Raw genomic sequence first — 20,215 nt, forward strand, 5'->3', positions numbered from 1 at the left:
TTACTTAAGTAAATCATTTGAAGTTATTTTAATAGATAAATTTTTTGTTTTAATTGTAAGCTGAAAAGGGTTAAGTGATTTTATTTTATTAAATTGTGCTTTTAAAACGTTATTCCTTGCAAACTCAAAAAGAATAAGAACATTTTAACATATTAAACTTATTTTGATTTATTAAAACACAACATGATTTTCCAACGGTTCCAAAACACTTCTAGACCAATAGAGAGAGATCTGGTTTTCTATGATTGAAATACATTCATGTACCTAGTTTGGTAGATCAAATATTCCTACATTATCTATAGACTACATCAAAATCTCTCTTAAGAAAAACAATTTATATAGACTACATCAAAGTCTCTAAATAAGAAAAACAATTTATAGAGTTCATCAAAGCCTCTCATAAGAAAATTTTTTAAAACAGATGGGTGGTAAAATTTAGTTTAGGCAATTAGAGGAGGGGAATGCAATAAACCAGGTAATTCCAGCATGATCCCTCTAACAACACATGTCAAATGCTAAATGTCTAAGAAGGAAGGTCCCATGTTCCTAACTATGAATGAATGTCTCCTACAAAAGATTACTACAAGCGTATCCGTATTCCATCTACAGCATGCATTCACTATGAAAGTGATCAAAGAACAAAGTTCCAAGACAATTCAATAACTGATCATCCTTTTTGCTAAGGTCAAATACGAAGAAATAGGAAAATGTGCACACTTCAGAGATGAGACGAGTATGAACTATTCATCTACATCAAGAACTCCCTAACTATGCACCTGTGTATGGTGGTTTCCAGCTTAATCAGAATGAACAGCAATAGATAAATTCAGGAGTCTGTCACAGGCTGCTCTCTAGAAAACGAGCAAAGCTAGGGTACTTGGGCTCCCACCCAACCACCTGGCGAGTTTTTGTGTTGTTTAATCTTTTTCCTAGAGGATCATCCGTTCCTGCAAACCCAAATATAAAAGAGCCATTATGCTTTCAAAATCAAAAGTGGTGTATTTCTTACAGTCATATAATCACAAATCATCAGGTATAATAAGCTTGTTGATTTTCAAAACAACTTCCTTAAAATTCATACCAACACAGTATGTAAAAATGATAACAGCATAGGTTAAATTAACATACAATGAATGAAGTAATATGATAGTATCAGTTCCAGAAATGCTTCACCATCAAAGAACTCACCAGTAAATTTATCAAACTTTTTACTGAATTTCCCACTTTCATTAACCAGGTCCATCATGTGTTGCCTGCAAACCCATGATTAGTGTGAGATTGTTCTTTAAATATTCAGAGTGTAATTTGACAATTAAAAGACAAAGCACCAAACCTAGACAAAGGATGATCATCACAACCCAGGAAAATCTGTCCACGGAATTTTTTCTTCAAGATTGCAACTGCAAGGGAAGCTGCATCCTGTTGTGGAAACATATAAAAATGAGCACCGGTTTTAATACCATCATAAAACACAGCTAAATACATTAAAAAACGCTAAATGTAGAAGAAAACAGAGAGCACAACCTCATTTAGCATACATAGGCTCAAGGTTTCTTAGATAATGTGATAATTATAAGCATGTTTTCATCTTTAATGTTAGTTTTTACTTGAGCCTTGCATTTTATATTCAATATTTTCTTAAAACCAAGCAGCTATTACTTATAAAACTTAAAACAAAAATGAGAGTCCATGAATCAAAACTAGAAGCATTAAAGTAGCAGCAAATAATGATTGACTTCATGCTTTCAAATGTACAACAGAGATTCGACAAGCTCCAGTAGACTCGATAAGAATGCTCATGTTGAGGGATAAGTCTGCTGAGGTGCAGTCAAAGTAACACTTTTCTGGAAATTCCTAGAATATACGAAAAAGCTTAAGAGCAAAATTAAGACAACTTTAAACCATAAAAAATGACAGCATGACACTGTTGAAACCATATCCAACCACTATTATTAGACAGTTATGCGTTTTTAGTCAACTGTAGTTCTGAGAGTTTGAGGTAAATAACTAAACACGAAGCCTGGAAAGGCTATGGTGGATTAAAAGAACGTTAAAAAGCTTTTTCCTAAACATTTAAGTTGTTTTTCGTGAAAATAATCTGTTTAAGATAAGTTGAATGTTTGGGATGACAGCTATAATTTTGTAATTTTTTCTAAAATATAGGTTTTTTTTTTTTATGGATCTAAAAAATAGTAACTGTTTTATTTTTATTGCCTTTCATTTTCATAATACTCTTGAGTAAAAGCTGTTTTTTTTATCTCTAAACAAAATTAGTTATCTTAAAACTACTTTTTAACAAACTTAACCAAACAAAAGCCTGATTCTAACTACAATTAATTATGACAATAATCAATTATATACATGTAATCCACTGGTAGTTGAAATAATCTAATTTACACAATCTAATACTATAATGGCTGCTTATTAGCTTACATTCCAAAGCATAGATTTTAGATAATCATTCGGCCCATGCTTGAGTTTCTTGAGGGTTGGGGGAGCCCAAAGCTCTCTGTCCTATATTCACATGCTTTCATAAACACAAAATAAAGAACAAAACTAATCGAAATATGCACTAAGCTTTTGTCTTGTTATCAGTTTGTCTCTCTGCATCATAGTTGATTTCTGTGCTTGCTCAGTTTCTCAGGTATGCAATCTGCCCATTTCATTTTCTGTTTTCTGCTTTAAATATATTTAAAGTTTAAACCACCAAATGGGTATATTTTATTTCCTTTTGTGATATTTCGAGAAGAAATCAGTAAATTAGGGCTGAGTGAGTTTTCTAATTGAAACTCATTAACACCACCACCCAACTTTTTTTCTCTAGCTCTCAACTGAGTTCACTTCAATGGCTCAATGATATTAAACAAAAGTTACAGGAGTAATAAGGAAAGTAAATACAGAAGTAATTAGAAAGAAAATGGTATTCTGACCTCATAATGTATAAGATTCAGGATGTGATCAGGACGACTATCAACAGTACCCTTTTCCAAGTAATAATTGTGTGCACCTCTATCTTCTTTGTAAAATTGGTCAAGGTTGCAACAAATAAAGCATAGTGGCAAAGATTACTGAGGTTAAAAAATTCCTACAATCCTGATAATTTGAACATAACCAAGGATATATATAGTCCTGCCAATCTTAGAACACAACCACCAAACTCTAGTACCACATTTTCAGCTTTTAGAAGGACATCAACCCTGGCGGTCTTCCCAATTGGCAGAACTGGAGAATCCTAAAATGAAGTATATTCCATCAGGATAAATCAACAAACATCCAACACCGTTGAAGAGGAAAATCTGACAGTATCAGTTGGCAAATGTGAACAAGATTCATAGGAATAGAAATACTGTAATTGCACAAGTGTAGTTAAAACAATCTGTGTATTACATTATCTGGAAAAAAAAAACCTGTATCACCATGTGGACTGTAATTATCTCCTTTAAATTAAATAAAATCAAAACAGAGAAACAACAAAAGAATATGACAGTTTGGATCTATGACCCACCTCATCACATGATCCATTATCATTACAATCATATGGAGCAGTGCTTGACGTAAATAAGAAAGAACCTTCCCCATTCCAGCTTAATGCAGCTAACCTGATTAGTTAACCATCCATATCAATAAACGAGTTCACAAGAAGACAACTACTGCACTATCAAGTTGACCTGACCAATCAATTCAATGTTACTACAGGAACATGATGTAAGCAATCAAACAGAATACTCAAATGCTTGAGATGAGATTAGATGACCTTCACCATCCTATGAACAGCATGGATGTAAACAAGCAACCAATCTGTCAAATTCTTTATTAAGAATGACAATTCTGAGATTGAATGCAATTAATACTTTTGGCTTTAAAGGGGAAAGGAAGGGAGGGAAAAGCTTGTATTTTTAAAATAAGATAACAATATAAGTTCTATAAAAATAAAAATATATTAGGACATTAAGTTTATGTTAGTCTGTCATTTTATTTCTTTCATTTATTTATTTTTATCAAATTAGAGAATATTTATGAGAAATGAAAATTTTACCCTTCCATCCCTTTAATCCCAAAATCCAAACCACCCACCCTTTATAAATCTTGTTCCTTGGGTATAACTTTTTTAAACATTAAAACTTATATCTTGTTGATAGATATCTGAGCAAACCATAAAAAAAATAAAAAATCAAAGAAGTACTAGTTAGTTCTCTAAATAATAATTTCAAATTCTATTTTTGAAGAGCTTATAACTCAGTGTTAGAGAGTACCTCAAATCTTCATTCGCATACCTTGACAAATTCTTATAAAACTACCACAAACAAATCACATTGGTCTGACTCAACATGCTTAACCACCTAGCAACTGCCCCTCCATATGACATTATTTACTAGGTCTCTCAATCTCATATCCTTTTTCATGCATCAAACAAGTCCCCAATAAAAGCATTCACAGCCCAGAGCAATTTACATGGCAACAATCACTCCTACACTCCATTATCATTGAGATAATAATTCCTTCACTTCCTATTGGTATTTAAAAAATATCTTACAAATAACTTTCACTACCTTAACACTATTTATAACAATTTGAATCTTCTAACAAGAATCTGAGCCAAAAACCGACAGATAAATTTACAAAAAGAGGTAAATCACACAAACAAACAAAAAGTACAACAAAAATAGAGATTTTCCAGGAGTGCCATGCCAAGATTATCAAGTTTCAAAGATCATTAAGCAGAATCCAAGGGCATTCCCGGTGAAAAAGCTTTTATTACACGAATTATATTTTTTAAGCTGTTACATGATCATGCTCAGGAAAATATGTCACTATGATATAAATGAAGTACAATGGGATATTAACAAGATTTGCATTGAAATATAGATTGATGTGCTATCTTATCCATGATATTCAACCAATAAGGAAACATCAAAACCACACATAATATATCAGCACAAAAACAACTTGTAGGAGTTTAGAAGACTAAATTCAGAGCATAAAGAACACTCCACAGGAGCTAAATCCATTATCCAGAACAAGGGTGAGCATTAGCACAAGTTGACCAACTCAAGGCCTGGAAACAACCAAACTAACTGACCAACACTTCATGTATAATCAAGTCTTGAACAAACTCATTAGCATGTTGCCATACCCTGAAGATTTCTCACCTAACATTTCCAGCATAGTCCGGTGTGCGGGAAGGTGGTGCACAATAAATGACATTTGGAAATTTGTGAGTAGCTTCCGTCCATTTCAAAGACGGGTAAACACCCATTTGTATCAACTCGTTGTGATGATGAGTAGTCACTGTCTGACCATAAACTTGACATTCTGGAATTTCCTGCTTGCATACACATAAATAGACACAAACATACAGAGAACAAGCTACTGAATATCGACTAATCACAAGAGTAGCAAAGTAAAAACTTTTACATTGTCAACCAAATAAAAATCACCTTAAGCATGACTTCAAAAGTAATTACTAAAAAATTCAACAATTTTATCATACATCACAATATATTATTCTGCTACAAGTAAATTCTGATTACAATGTCGATAAACATAATATATAGAGGGAACAAAAGTTAAAAATATAAAAACTCCAACCAGTATATAAATTCGTCCTTAACAAAGATTAGCATGAGCTAACGTTCCTATTTACGATAATTAATTGGCCCAAGAAAAAGAAAGAATACCTGAAGCCATTTCTGAGCAACCAAGCGACCAAGAACCCCGGGACCCACAACGAGTAAGTCATGTTCTCCAATTACCTGAGGAGAGGAAGAGAGTGATTGTTCCGTGGGAGAAAGTGCATCTTGTGAGACCTTCAAATGGGTTGTCTTGGACATCGAAAAAGATGCAAACTTTACTCTATTTCCTAAGTTTGAATAAGAGGATCGAAGGTGGGGTTTAGGAGTGAGGAAAGTGAGACACCGAACGTCGTCACAGACGATAGAGAAATTCCCAGATAGCTTTTGAGGTTTGAGAAGAACATTAGTTGTTGGAAAACATGTAGTTCCCATCATAATCATAAGGAAGTCTAGTCTGCAACTGGAAGAGGTTGTTGTGTTGGTCTCACTGTCAATGTTTTTGGGACTTTATGGATTGAAATGCCCACACAGCGTTACACATTGCCAGATTGCAGATAAGAGAGCTTTCATGTGAGAGTAATTGCCATCAAGTCTGCAGCATTTATCAATACCATTTTTTTTTACATTGTATTGAATTCATTTTTATATTCTGTTTTCTTCATTTAATTAACACATTTATTTTATAAAGATTAACATATGGTTTTCATTTTATTTTTTAATTTCAATTATATGTATACTTTCTTTTGGAAATTTTACACGTTCTCTGTTTTAATCTTTTTGTTTTACTATGAATGCAATTGTTTCCATAAAATATTAAAATGCAGGTAGTGTTTCTTAGAATGAACTTGTATTTAGATCATTTAAATAGGGTATTGTATTCTGATTTTATAAATGAATAAAAAAACGTGATTGAGATTAGAAATTTCACTGAAAGTGTAAGCGAGTCTATAAATTAATCATGATATACTTTGCTGTGTTGTAATTATCATCTATACATAACTTTTCAAGAATTTTTTTGTGTAATTATTTGACATATCATTATTGGACTGTAATTTTGTTTATTTTGACTAAAAGCAAAAAATTTAATTATCAAGTAAATTTTAGAGTCAACATGATAATTTTTTAAATTTAAAAAAATAAAAATTTTAATTGTCAAATGAATTTGAAATTTCCAAAGATCATTTTTTAAATTTTACAAAAGCGAAAATTTTAATAATAAAGTGAATCCGAAATTCAATACGATAATTAATAATTTTTTAAAATTTAATTGTGAATACAAATTTTAATTATCAAGTTCAACATTTAACATTATAATCAAAAAGTTATGAAAAAGATTATTTTAATTTTTTTTAACACATTAATTATGATTAGAGTGGTGGAAATAACAAAAAAAAGAAAGGCATAGAAAACAAAGGTTCAAAAATTGAAAAAAAAACCCATAAAAAGAAGTGTGACCCAACACTTATACAAAAAGAAAAAATGATAAACCCTTACATCCCAACCTAAACCAATTCTTAACAAAAGTTGTCAACTAATCCAAAACTCAAGAATATCACGTAAGAGTAACCCACCATTGGCAATAGCCAGAATATACCAACACATCAAAATCCAAAAGAACTAAACCATAAGCAAATCGCAAACATAAAACTCCAACAAAAAGAAGAACTTAAAAAACTTAACAAACCCCTCTTTACTCTAACACAACAACATTGTATCCCACTAGGTCAACACAAAAACCAAAGAGAATCATTTCCCAACACAAAAGCTCCTCCTTAGAGTTACTTAATCCAAAAACCAAGATAGGACCTCCAAACGAAGCTTAAGACTAATCTGCAAAACACACAACGCCATCCTTCTGAAAAGGGGTTAGAGAGCCAAACCAAAGAAAAATGAACAAATTTAATTCAAAGAATTCATACATACTAGAGGTTCCAAACACCAATCAGAGTAAGAGAAATCTGCACCTTTTTCTTTACTGGTTAACCAAGCCTAAGTTTTTCCTTGAGCCACCGTAAACTCCTCAATATGGTCAACTCTCCCATTATTAAAGACACGTTTATTCCGGTGTTTCCAAATTTCACCTACAATTGCAATCCACACCACTCCCTAGATTCTGAGAATCTAACCATTAACATTCAGAGGGAAAAACATCATGAAGTGTGTCTTTGCATCAAAGTGGTTCACCAAAAAACATCTCAACCAAGACAAGCACATTCTCCAAATTTTCCACACAACTTTACACTTAAAGAATAGATGACAAATAGTCTCCTCTTCCCTCACCACACAACCCACACAAGCAACTTCCCATTAAGACTCTTCTTCTCAACAGATTAACCTTTGTTGCTATGTTATTATTCAACACCCTCCAAGCAGTGATTTGTGCAGAAGAAGAGCCTTCACCTTTCAGAACCTTTCAAAAATGTCCTTATCCTCACCTCCCACTAAGTCTGTTAGGGCTTTAAATTCCACATTATCTACTTCTATTGAAATTGATTTTTATCTTTAGTTCAAAGTTTAAACCTCCTCAATATTTTTAGTAAGAAAAATATTGGAATAAGTTTTTTAACGTGACACACCGTTTGAATTAGGATGCTAAGATTTCATGATGACTCATTGATAGCTGACATGGATATTATTATAGTACATTTCATGGAGATTCGTTTGTTACGTCACTAAAACACTAATAATAACTCATTTCAATAGTTTTTTTCCTACAAATATCAAGTATCCAAAAGAACTAAAATTTGAAGGAGAGAAAAACAACTAATTTTATAGTATATTAAGTCAAAAACATATTTAATCCTTAATTTAATTTCTTTATTATTGGAAATCTGTAAGTTGTGGAACTCAGAAAAACATGCATATTCATAAAAAAAAAATAGATGAAAATTATTTAATTGAATACTGAGAAAGTATTTACTGTGTTAAAATTTAGAAGCACTTTACATGAGATGAAGCTAAAGCTGAGAAACTAAAAATAATGTAAACTTTTATTACTTGCTAATTACATTGTAAAACTTTTGAATTCGTCAAAGGTTATATATGTTGGATTTGTTTTGATGAATATAAGACTGTAGATTATTAAGAGGATATTTTTTTTTATAAGGTTGATACTTCCTCGGATATCTTATTTTTATTAATTTTATTTTTAGTTGAGAAAAAAAGTTATATATGACTATATAAGGAACGTTACTCCTTTAAAAAAATTCAAATTCTCAAATTAATTATTCCTACGAGTTTATGATACTGTTAACTTATTATCAAACTCTTTCATATAAATTCTTAAAATTCGTAATAAACTTGTATAAACCTTAATAGGAAATATATGTATTTTTTTGTCTTTTAGTTTAATTTTACTTAGTACTAATGTATTATTTAGTATTAGGATTTGTTACTTTTTAATGATGTTGAAATATTGAATTACATGTTAGGTACATATGCCATTAATAATTTTTTATACTAACTTAATTATGAGATAAAAATCTGAGTCAAGTTCATAAAGTTTCTGTAAGTTTATCTAAACTTTTGAGCTTGTCAACCTTGCTCCCAATTGTGTTTCTTACAATTAAATTTAGAAGAGGAAATGAGCAATTTAAATAATGTTATAAAAATGAGCAATTTAAATAATGTTATAAAATGTATTATAAATAGGAAAACAATGTTTTGAAATCCTTATTATTTATATACTAGTTGACATTTCTTCAAGAATAATAATATTTTAAAAAAAATACTTACTCAAAAGTTTTCAAATAATTATATGCAAAAAAAAATATACATACTATCACTCCTCTTGTAAATATTGTATCAATATCACTGAAGAAACATGGAACAATTCGTTAAAAAAGCAACAGCTTAATTATATCTTGTATTTAGAAGTTCAGAGTTCAAGAGACTTGATTTAGATCTATAGAAGACAGGGAAATTTTTAACGTTCATATCAGTATATATGATAATAAATCACTAATTAAACTTTCTCCATGAGACCTAATTGGAGGGAGCCAAAAAATAGCAGACATTTATAGCTGTTGTTGCATGTGGAAGCTGATAACATAAAAAAAAAAAGAGGCCACTTAAAATTGCATTCACAAGCTAGTTGATTAGATTTCAAAACACACCTCAAAGAGTATTGTAACAGCTAAGTAATTAACTAGTATTAATTCTACAAACCAAATCACTAGGACTGCATTAACTTTTTGTTCTCTCCTAGCTAATGTGCAACATGCATTCCTTGATTAGCATAGCATGATAAAATGATTGCATATATATGAGAAACTTGCAAATGATTTTGTGAATTAAGCAGTAAAAGTCTGGAAGGGAAGTGCCAATTGATCAAGGAGGGTAGTGACTGGAGTGGCGAGTCTAGGTTCATATGCAAAACCATGCAATTCAAAGCCATCATGTGCAATGTAAGGACAAGGTGGAATCCACTGCCACCTCTTCCTGCAAATATCAAACAGCAACGCTTTGTCTGTTCCACGAATCATGATCACAATAAACTCCCCATGCCCTACACATTCAAACCCGTTTCCAACTTCCAATTCAGCAAACTGAATATAAAGCTGCTGCGGCATTCTCTCAGACTCCACCCACATTGTCCCACAAGCCTGCAAACTCCACACCCTCAAACTCTTTGGCACGTTCAGCTTGCTCTTCTCAACAGCCGCAACAAGAAGCAGCTTCCCCTTGCACTCAACGAGGTTGGGAGACCTGAGGAACCTCCTCATGGGGGCTTGTATTTTGAACCAATTGTTTGATGTGATGTCATAAGCCAGCACACTGAAAGGGCTACAATTCATGCAGTAAAACTTGCCTTCAGCGTAAACCATTCGACCGGATTCAAGGCTGCAAAGCCTAGGCAGAGAAGAGGTAGTGCCCCACAAGGAGTAAAACCCTCCTCCATCGATGTGAAAGCTTTCAGATGTCAAGTTCTTCACTGCATAAGGAGATATCATGTCATCCCCGGCGACAGTGACATCTATGCAGGTGGGGCTGATGGTTAGGCCAATGGAAGGGAAGAGTCTAGGTCTCAAGGTGGGAGGTAACTGAGTGAGAGAACCAACCAAAGGGTTGCACAGAAGCATGGTCTTGGGACCAGCCTCATCAGAAACCCAACAAAGTAAACCAGCTGAAGATGAGGCTGGAGAGAAGCCAGAAGGGACTATAGCAAAGGAAATGCGGTACCATGCCATGTCAGAGGGATCAAAGAGGTACCCTTCTTCACAGGAACCACAGCCGCTACCGTTGTTGCTGTTCTTGTAGATGTAGCTCTTGCGAGTTTTGTGGTGCTTGAAGAACATGAACCAGTGGCGGTGTGGAGAGACTTGGAGATATAATTCAAGGAAGGTGTTGGAGAAGAGAAGGGCATACCATCTCTTGCAAACACAACGTGCACGAAAGAAAGCTGGTGGAGGAAGGAAGGCTATGACACGCTCCAGAAGCCTCTGAGGGAGCTTGCTCCATATTCTGCTGTTCATCCATAGAGTAGAAGTGCTGTAAGTGGCACTGGTAAGATTGCTAGTATTAGTACTACTACCAGCACCACTGATGGGGAATGTGTACGAAAAAGGAGACGTCATAGAAGGGTGAAAACCTTCCATATATATAAATATGTTCGGTTGCCTCCAGATGGATATGTATAAGATTATCTAAAGTGGAGGAAATGGGAAATGTTGAGGAGTGTAGTGTAGTGTAGTTTTTTTATACTAGCTAGGCTTACCTTTAATGTTAAAGGAAAGGTTATGCATGGTTTCTTCTTTTGCTGTGTAAATTTTCCTTGGAAGGATAGTGGGGAAAATGGCCGTGGAAACGTTTTTAGGGAACAACCTAAGAGGGGAAAGCAGTGTAGCTTCCACAAGGGAAAACAAAAAAGGTGGCTTTTGGAAGGATAATTGTTGATGTTGTTGTTGTCATGTTGTGTTTGCTGACTCCTCCTAGCTGCTATAGCAATCACCTGGGATGGTTGTTTCTGTTCCTCATTTTCAGTGGGGTTTTGGAGAATGGAGAGAAGGGAAGACGGTTTTGGAAGTGAAGAAGTGTGATGCAACACAACCAGAAATGGAACAAAAGACGTGTGATTTAGAAGTTGGGGATGGTTATGATGTGTTGTGGCATTGGTGGTAAGTGGGGACAAGTGTATATATAAGATGAAAAGGCCTTGTTGAACCCTTCATTTATTGATAATAGCATGATTAATTAATGAGTTGATGTATATCTCTCTCTCTCTTGGCATCTTTTGGAGGATGAGATGAGAAAGAAAGAGAAAGAAAAGGGAAGTGATTCTGATGAATGCATCTATCATTTCAGTGTTGTTTTGTCAAGGCCGAGGTTGGAAGGACATAGTGGCAGAAAAGTGAGACAGATGCAATTGATGAAAGCGCAACACCCTGCTAGTACAAACACATGGGAGGATATAAAACAGTGTTCATCACTATTTTATTCAATATTCATCCTAATCCAAACCAATTTCTCTGTCTCAACAGATAAATCTCAAGAACACTAGCGGCATTTCCTTTTTCTTTTTCTCTTTCTCGTTGCTCTTGTTCAAACGCAGGTTATTCCCACAAAGGGACAAAACAATGCCATCAATGAGAAGTACACTTCATATGTATGTAGATGACAACTCTTCCATGGAAAAGGTGCATCAAATCTTACTTCAAAAAAATCATTATATCATAATATATTTCTTCCTCAAAACTCACCACTCACTTTCTCTTTCTTTAATAAGTTTTCTTATAAAACTTAATAAATCCTGTCAAAAATCAATGTCAATAGTTTTTCAAACTCCCATTCCATTCACACCCATAAGTTTTTAACTATTTCATAATTAAATTCTAAACATTTTTATATTATTTTCACTAATCTAACCTTCGGTTCATTATATGAATCAATACTTAAATGAATTTAATTTTTTAAATGTCCTTTATTCTCTAAAAACAAAGGTTATTATTTTATTTGTTTTCGTTAAAATTCTAATAAGCAATATATGTTTGGATGTTTAATATAAATAGATATGGAAACTTGAATAACTAATATATATCATAAAATAAAAGTTAAAATTTATAATATTTTGTGTAGGAGGCATTATAAAAGACTAATGAATTTTTTATGTAGTTACAATGAATCAAACTCAAGATAACTGGTTAAATTATTAATTTTATTTAAAATACTTTTACATTTTTATTTCAGAAAACATTTTTAGTAACTACAAAAATATTACTTTTACCATTTTATATAAATACTTAAAAGAAAAAAAAAAGATAATTTTTGTTAAAAATAAACCAAGACATCACACTTTAATTTTATAAAAAAATATTTAAAAAATATATTATGACACCACTGTTTTGTTTTGACATCTTATAACAATGGTAAATAATAATAATAATATATTGAATTCAATTAGATTATTGAATATAAGAATAATAAGATGGAGTGAAAAAAATATTTAGATTATCAACAAATTAGGATCTTAATTTTTTTCACATGATGAATCTTAAGCTGCCAACTTGTTGTCATTTGTGGGGATGTTAATAATCACAGTGATGCAAAAAAAAATCACCTGGGTAGATATAAGAAAGGCTTGTATAGAACAAATCCTCTTTCTTTGAAAGAGATAATTATTTTTTAATGAGATTGGATGAATAGAAAGAACACAAATTTTGTTTAAACATTAAAGATATGTGCATATATATTTAAATCATTAAGTTGAAAGGAGTTTAAATGAAAAGAATTAATGATGAATGCATGAGAAGTTTGATTTATATATGAGTTGGTGCAGAAATGATTATGAATAAAATCAGAATGATACAAAGTGTGGTGTCAGATCATACATGCATACGTCCAATCCCATCGAACTGATAGGTTTCTTTACAGTTTACACAGCACAGGGAGGCGTGAACTACCAAAAGGAAAAGCTTTTGGTGCTGCTAAAGCTTCCTGAGTCTGAGCCTGAGAGTGTACTCATCTCATGCCACACACCAAGCTATATCAGTTTCTTTCTTTCTTTCTTTCTACCTTCTTCCTATTCCTATTCCTATTCCTATTCCTATTCCCATTCAGATTATGCCCTCTACATCACTATTCCTTTCTTCTTTCTATGAGTCATAATATTCCCTTTCTCTTAGCCAATTGGCTTTTGTTTGGTTTTGTTAAGGGAAGCAAATCTCAGTCAGAAAAGCCCCCCCTTCCCCCCCTCTTCTGTCACGCTGTCTTGTTCGTGTCAATCTCTCCCTCTCTATCTCCCATTCAACACTCCTTCAATTTATGGAAAAAGTGCTCTTTCTCTGCTTTGGAAATCTTTCTGTTCCTTCAAGAAATCTCTATTTTCAGAAAAAGCCTAACCAAACATATTTAGTAAATTATGTTCACTCCCAAGCAATCCCACACCCTACATATCAACTCATCTCCACCAACCTTTTTCTTTTTAATTTCCCTACACAAAGTCAAACAATGCAACCCTCCTTCCACTTTCATCCAATATTCATTAATATATATAACCATCTTACCTACTTCTCCTTTTCTTTAACTCACTCTATATATATATATATATATATATATATATATATGATTCTATTATATATAACCATCTTAGGGTTCATCTGCTAAAAAACACATGTGAAACCTTTCTAACTTGTGCTGTAATGTTATTCATTTTCCTCATTGATATTTATCATTGGTGTTGTTGTAATGTTACAATGTGCCAAATCTCGTGGTGGGATTGTGTCACTACTGATGTGTAGCAGTTTTGACACTGACCAGAACCCCTTGCTGGGCTGTGTCTGCTTCGAATTTCCCTTCACAATCGACGTAGACATCAACTTGATGCAGTGTAGTGGAAAATAAGAGACCGCAAACAACGTTTATATAGAAAATATCCAAAGATGATTTCTGAAGAGAAAACGCAAACTGAAGCACTTCTGCTGACACATTCCTGATATTAATTTTGACTCAGTTTCTGGTTTCTCACATTGTCATTCTAAAACTTTACTATCAACACCTTTTTCTATTGTATTTTTATATTAATATATTTTTTTATTTTTAATTATAACTGCAGTATTCACTGATATTTATTATTTTTTAATTTATGAAATATAATGCCTCCAACATTTTGTAGTTGCATGTATATAATGGTAAACACTAATTCTGACACTTTTTTATTCTGTAACTCGTTTTCTGTCAAATATATTCTATTAAATAACTGAAATTTATTAAGAAATATAATTCTTTTGTAAATCCTTCGCATTGTTTATTAATTTTCAATAAATTTTAATATTAATAAAACAGGCCACATAAATTAATTAGAACATATATTATTGGAATTCCTCTCCATTAAGTGTACTTTGTGTTCTTTATGTTTTCACTTCAATTTTGACTCCCATTGATATTCTTCCCATTTCATTATTTCATTTTATTTCTCACTTTAGAATACTATTTATCTCAAATTATTTGTCACTTTAAAACACAAAAAGTATTTATTATTTTTTACAACAATAAAAAATAAATGTACTAGTAGTTTTTACATACTTAATATGTTTTGGTCAAATAGAGTTATTTTTTAAAAGTAAGTGTGGATTACCTTAAACGGTAAATAAACTAATGACATGGTTGATTTTGAGGAGAAAAAAAAGAAATAGATTATAAATAAAATTGAATGTTTAAGTTTTGATAAAAATAAAAATAAGTGAAAAATGAAATAAAAATTGTATAATTAAATTGATTTAGTAGAAAATAAAGATAAAAATAAGTAAAAAAATGTAGGTATTCTCCTCTTTTTCTTTCATGCAAACTAATAAAATTAATTCTCCCTCACTCATTTTTCCTCTTGTCTATCTAACAAACCCTAATATTTCTATCCAAATGTTACATGTAATGAATTTTTGTCTTTCTTTTCTTTAGACAATGATCAATTAATAAGAAAAAGAAAATTCAAACAATACTAACATGTAAAAACACAATAAAAATAATGGTTAAAAAAATATATGTTAATATTATTCGACCTTAAATTATATTGAGATTAATCATCGTTCTATTTTGAAATTCAGAATTTTTTTATGATTTTATTCTTAAAAAACAACTTAATCTATTAAGAAAAGAAAATTAATATAAATTATTAAACATATAGAAAAAAAATAATATAAATTATTAAACATACTAGAAAAAAAAAATTATATATATATATATATATATATATATATTATGTATATAGTGTAGTCTGGTGTTAGGGTAGCTAGCAATCGATAAACAAAACTAGGAAGAGGTGACTATACCATAATTGGACGTGCATGCTTGAAGCATAAAAAAATACATAGATGGATAGGGATAGATAGGGTTCTGCCATTATTAGATAATGTCCATTGCACATGCTTAGCTGCATAATATGCACAGTAACAAAATTTGTCAGTATTTTATTTACTAGCAGTTCAATATAAAATGACCAGTATTATAGTTTGGAATGATATTCCTAAATAAATTAAATGAGTTAAACCAACTCTTTATTTTTTCCTCTAATAATTTTATTACATCCATTCTTGAGGAATTTCCACGGGTTTCGAGATTAATAGTATACAAACGTAGTAGAAAAGGAAACTATTTAAGCATAGTCTTTATTTAACAAATATTATATTACTAATATGCACATTTTGATTTATATTAAATAATTGTATTGCTATAATGTTGTATTTGAGTTTGATTCTAAATAAAGTAAAAAAGGAAATGGAATTAAGAAGCATGGTATGATGAAGAAAGGTAGTTTACTAACACGCAACAAGGGCTACATAGGAAGCATTGAACTGACAAAAGTGTAAAGTGGTTCTCAAGTGTTTCTCTATAAGCTCACTCTACCTTCATCAACGAATAACCCTACCTACCTATCTCATTATTCTGCACCACTTCCATTTCCATTTCCATGCCATAACATCTTCATCAATACTCAATTCTCCTAACTTCAAACAACTCCACAAATTATTTCCTTTTATCTTCAACCATCCACTCATATTCATCATTTCATACTTCTTTCAAACAAAAACAACACCATACTGTTTTTCATATAATTTTTTCATTCAAGTTTCTTTCGATTTTGGGGTAGAGAGTGATAAATTGTGTGATCGACTCGTATCTTGTCTTGTAATCTTAGAAAAATTGTTACTTAAAAGGATGTTAATCCTCTTACCATTTCATATCACATGATATACCTATCACCAAATTAAGAACGAAACGTAATTGGGTGGAGATTTCTTTTTTATCAGCAAAGAATAAAATTAAATTAATGGAATACAAAAGTGGTATCTCAACCCTTTTACACTTACCAGATCACATAAGGAAAATTCAAAATAAAAAAGCATCACGTACAATGTTGATTACTGCAATTGGGTGGAACATTAATTTCTTTTGTAAAGTAAATATAAATTTTTCGGATAAATGAAAACGTAAAAACTTTGTCTTTAGGATGCAATAGTACTGGAGTTCTCCTGTTATGTTATGTTGGACAAATTTTAAATCTATGTAAGTTATATTGGACAAGTCTTAAATCTATGTATGTTTAGATGCATATTTTATAGGACTTAGAAATGTTAGTTTTTCTATGATTTAACACTAAAAAAAAATACATTTAAATATTACAATAAAAATTCTACAGACTTGGAGTTTTCCAAAAATATTTCTATTACAATATTATGACTTATAGAAATATAAATATTAACAATATAAGGTTCAAAAAAACATCTTAAAGCCCTTCAGAAACTGACACTTGTATGATCATCTGTTTGTATACATAGTACAGTCATCATAGTTCACAACATAACAAGAAAAACAAGGACAAGCTAGTAAATATCAAGTTTTATAATATACAAAATTAAATCAAAAGAGAAAACCAAATTACATGGATCAATTTCTCAATTATTCAATATTTTTCTAATTCCAACATAAAACAATCACATAGATCACACACGGATCTACACATCCAGGATATTCAACAAACAGAATAACAATTGACGTCTTTCGGAAGACCCGTATTAAGTAAGTCCTACCAGAGACTAACACCTGATTCAAAGATTACCAGCGAATCCAAGAGAAAGGATCATAGTAAGTTCAATACAACCCAAGTCGTGCATCTCATATGTCACCGTGTGCATGAACTCCCTCATCAACTTCTCACCACTTGATATCTTAGTCTATATGTGACTTAGATCATCAATGAAGCTCGGAGAGCTCTGGTACCACATATGCATCAATACTTAATACACACAAAAATATTAGTCCATACATTATCCCAAATGTATGAATTCAATTCTCTTGAAGTTTCCTTTTTCCTTTCCTCTCCCTTATCTTTAAGATTCTGACTTCCTCACTCATCAGTTTAACGATCAGAGTGCACCAGTAGACTCCTGGCAACGAAGACTACAAGACTGCCTGATCAAAATCTCTAATAAAGTAAGTTCAATTTTACTCTTCTCTTTGAATCGAATTTTGAAACTTATAGGTCTGTCTCGATCTAAGTTTACGGATGTGACTCTTTTATCTTTAGGATTAGTTTTTGTTAGTTCAAAGTCCTAGTAATATAGATAGATTTTTTATCAGGTCTCCTTGGTGCAAGTTAAGCTACTCTTGAAGCTTGTGGTAGGTTTAAAGCTCTTAGGGAGCATCTGCTCAATTAAACGTAAGGAAAGCTAGTTTAAATTTCCAATAGAATCCTAGGCTAAAAGATCTGGATGTGGGAGTGATGTGCTCACCAATTTCAAAATTTCTTGCAGGATTTATTGTTTTTGTGTAGATTGGAATTTGTTTGAGGTTGAAATGTGAAATTTTAGATATAGTAGATGTTGTAGAATGTATATGAGTTCGAAATTGAATGAGTTAATGAATGTATTTGAATAGGTTGTTGTATCAATTTAAATGAAATGTTTGATGAGAATTGGTTGTTTGATTTTAAATGATTTTGATTTAGAAATCATATATATGTATAGATTGATATACTAGCTCAATGACTCAAAGAGAGTGTTTGTATAATTATGAGCAGGAATTGTCAATGTAATGTGTAGATTTATAAATTTATCAATTGAATGAAATGTTGGTTTAGAATTTAATAGGTATAACAAGTTTATGCAAAAAAATTCTGCATAATTCGCTCAGGCAAGATAATTCTCGCTCAGGCAAGATAATTCTCACTCAAGCAAGAATAAAATGAAAAATGAGGTGCTCTCGGTGACTTTGTTAATCACCTTTTTCAGCCTAATGGATAAAATCTTCGAGACGATTTTATACATGCACCCTACCAATGAGATGGGGTCTGAAATCTCTAAGCTATTGTGGATTATCAGTCTTAGGGATCAAACAAATAAACGAAGCATTTGATCCCCAAGGCCACTTTTCGTTGACCAGAAAATCTCTTTACCGAAATGAAATCATCCTTTAGGCACTCCCAACAAAATTGAATAAAGCTAAAATTGAAACTGTTTGAACCAGGGCTCTTCAAACTATCACAGCTCCAAACTGCATCCTTAACTTCCTCATCAAAAATAGCTCTAACCAGCAACGCAATATCTTCATAAAAAATGGAGTTGAAACAAATATTGTCCAACCTAACTTGAGGCTCAAACATCCTATCAAATTTGCCTTTAAAGAACTCTCGGACTTTAGCCTTAACCTTCTCTTATCATCGCACCATTGACCCTTCACTTCTACCCCGTTGATTGATAAGTGTCTAATTTCAGTAATATTTCATATTAAAATATAGGCACTTATGAGGATTTATTGCTAATTTACATATAAAATAATCCCTAATTTATGAATTTATACATTTTTACATTTTTTATGATCTTTATTTGAATAAGAGTATTTTATTCCCAAATTTGGTGTTAATTGCAGATTTCTAAAGAAGATTGGAGATTTGGATTAAAGATGAATGATTTGAGCTAAAAAGATAAAGATAGAAGGTCCCAGAATGGAAAAGATGCAAAGAAAGATTGGGCCTTTTTTTATGTTTTATCATTTAGCCCATTAGCGCGACACAATAAACAACCTAACCCTAGAAAACTAGGATAAATAGAGGGCTAGAGGCTCAACCTTAGTGTGTCAGATTGAGAGGAAAACACCATAGAGTGAATTGTAACCCAATTGGGAGAATGGAAGGTGATAGAAGTATGCGTAGCTAATTCTACCCTTTGGGATTGGGAGTAATCTGCTCAAACTCTTATGTATTGAGGTGATATTTTATATATTAATATTCAGTTCTTGATTGATTATTGATATTGTTGTTTTACTTTTAATTCTCCGTGACAAATTGAGAATCTTAAATCTGACCGGGAGGTATTTTTAGGGTTCGGACCTAAACAACAATACTTAACATATTTGAGTGCTAGGAATAGACTTGAAATGTTAATTGCTATTAAACGTCTGAGCTTAGTTCTAAGTTGTTCTTATAAGTATGCGAGGGATCGATAGTTAGGGAACATTCTTAAGGATTTTATATGCGAGGAATCGATATAAATGATTTTTATATGGGCATCAATTTCAATTAAAGAACTTAATATTAACATGTTAATCAAAATACATGAGAGTGAGAGAGATGAAACTTAATCCCAATTTTTCCAATTGAAGCAACTAATTCTTTGTTTGTTTTCTTTGTTCTGTTGTTATATTTAGCGAATATT

General features: G+C 31.8%; 2 protein-coding genes across 2 annotated transcripts; both read right to left on the reverse strand.

Annotated features, from left to right (window-relative positions):
* Positions 1 to 467: 467 nt before the first annotated feature.
* LOC137811683 (uncharacterized) lies at positions 468 to 6,191 on the reverse strand. The gene is made up of 8 exons (XM_090298701.1): positions 5,679 to 6,191; positions 5,151 to 5,323; positions 3,506 to 3,599; positions 3,121 to 3,232; positions 2,931 to 3,019; positions 1,334 to 1,419; positions 1,189 to 1,253; positions 468 to 947 (listed from the first exon to the last, which is right to left on the reverse strand). Exons 1-8 carry the CDS (start codon positions 6,012 to 6,014, stop codon positions 838 to 840), a joined length of 1,065 nt encoding a protein of 354 aa, XP_090154827.1. The 5' UTR covers positions 6,015 to 6,191; the 3' UTR covers positions 468 to 837.
* A 3,565-nt stretch (positions 6,192 to 9,756) lies between these two features.
* Positions 9,757 to 11,301, reverse strand: UFO (F-box family protein). The gene has a single exon (XM_068610813.2). It carries the CDS (start codon positions 11,168 to 11,170, stop codon positions 9,866 to 9,868), a length of 1,305 nt encoding a protein of 434 aa, XP_068466914.1. The 5' UTR covers positions 11,171 to 11,301; the 3' UTR covers positions 9,757 to 9,865.
* Between the last annotated feature and the right edge of the window lie 8,914 nt (positions 11,302 to 20,215).

The sequence above is a fragment of the Phaseolus vulgaris genome, chromosome 2, assembly GCF_051622355.1.
Source record: "Phaseolus vulgaris cultivar YP4 chromosome 2, ASM5162235v1, whole genome shotgun sequence".
Classification (NCBI taxonomy): Eukaryota; Viridiplantae; Streptophyta; class Magnoliopsida; order Fabales; family Fabaceae; genus Phaseolus; species Phaseolus vulgaris.

What these genes read in the sequence shown, in the direction of transcription:
- UFO (XM_068610813.2), bottom strand. Translation starts at nt 11,170, where the DNA reads ATGGAAGGTTTTCACCCTTCTATGACGTCTCCTTTTTCGTACACATTC.
- LOC137811683 (XM_090298701.1), bottom strand. Translation starts at nt 6,014, where the DNA reads ATGATTATGATGGGAACTACATGTTTTCCAACAACTAATGTTCTTCTC. An exon ending in TTGCTCAGAAATGGCTTCAG is followed by an intron (nt 5,324 to 5,678) that starts GTATTCTTTCTT and finishes GTATGCAAGCAG; the next exon opens with GAAATTCCAGAATGTCAAGT. An exon ending in GACTATGCTGGAAATGTTAG is followed by an intron (nt 3,600 to 5,150) that starts GTGAGAAATCTT and finishes TTAACTAATCAG; the next exon opens with GTTAGCTGCATTAAGCTGGA.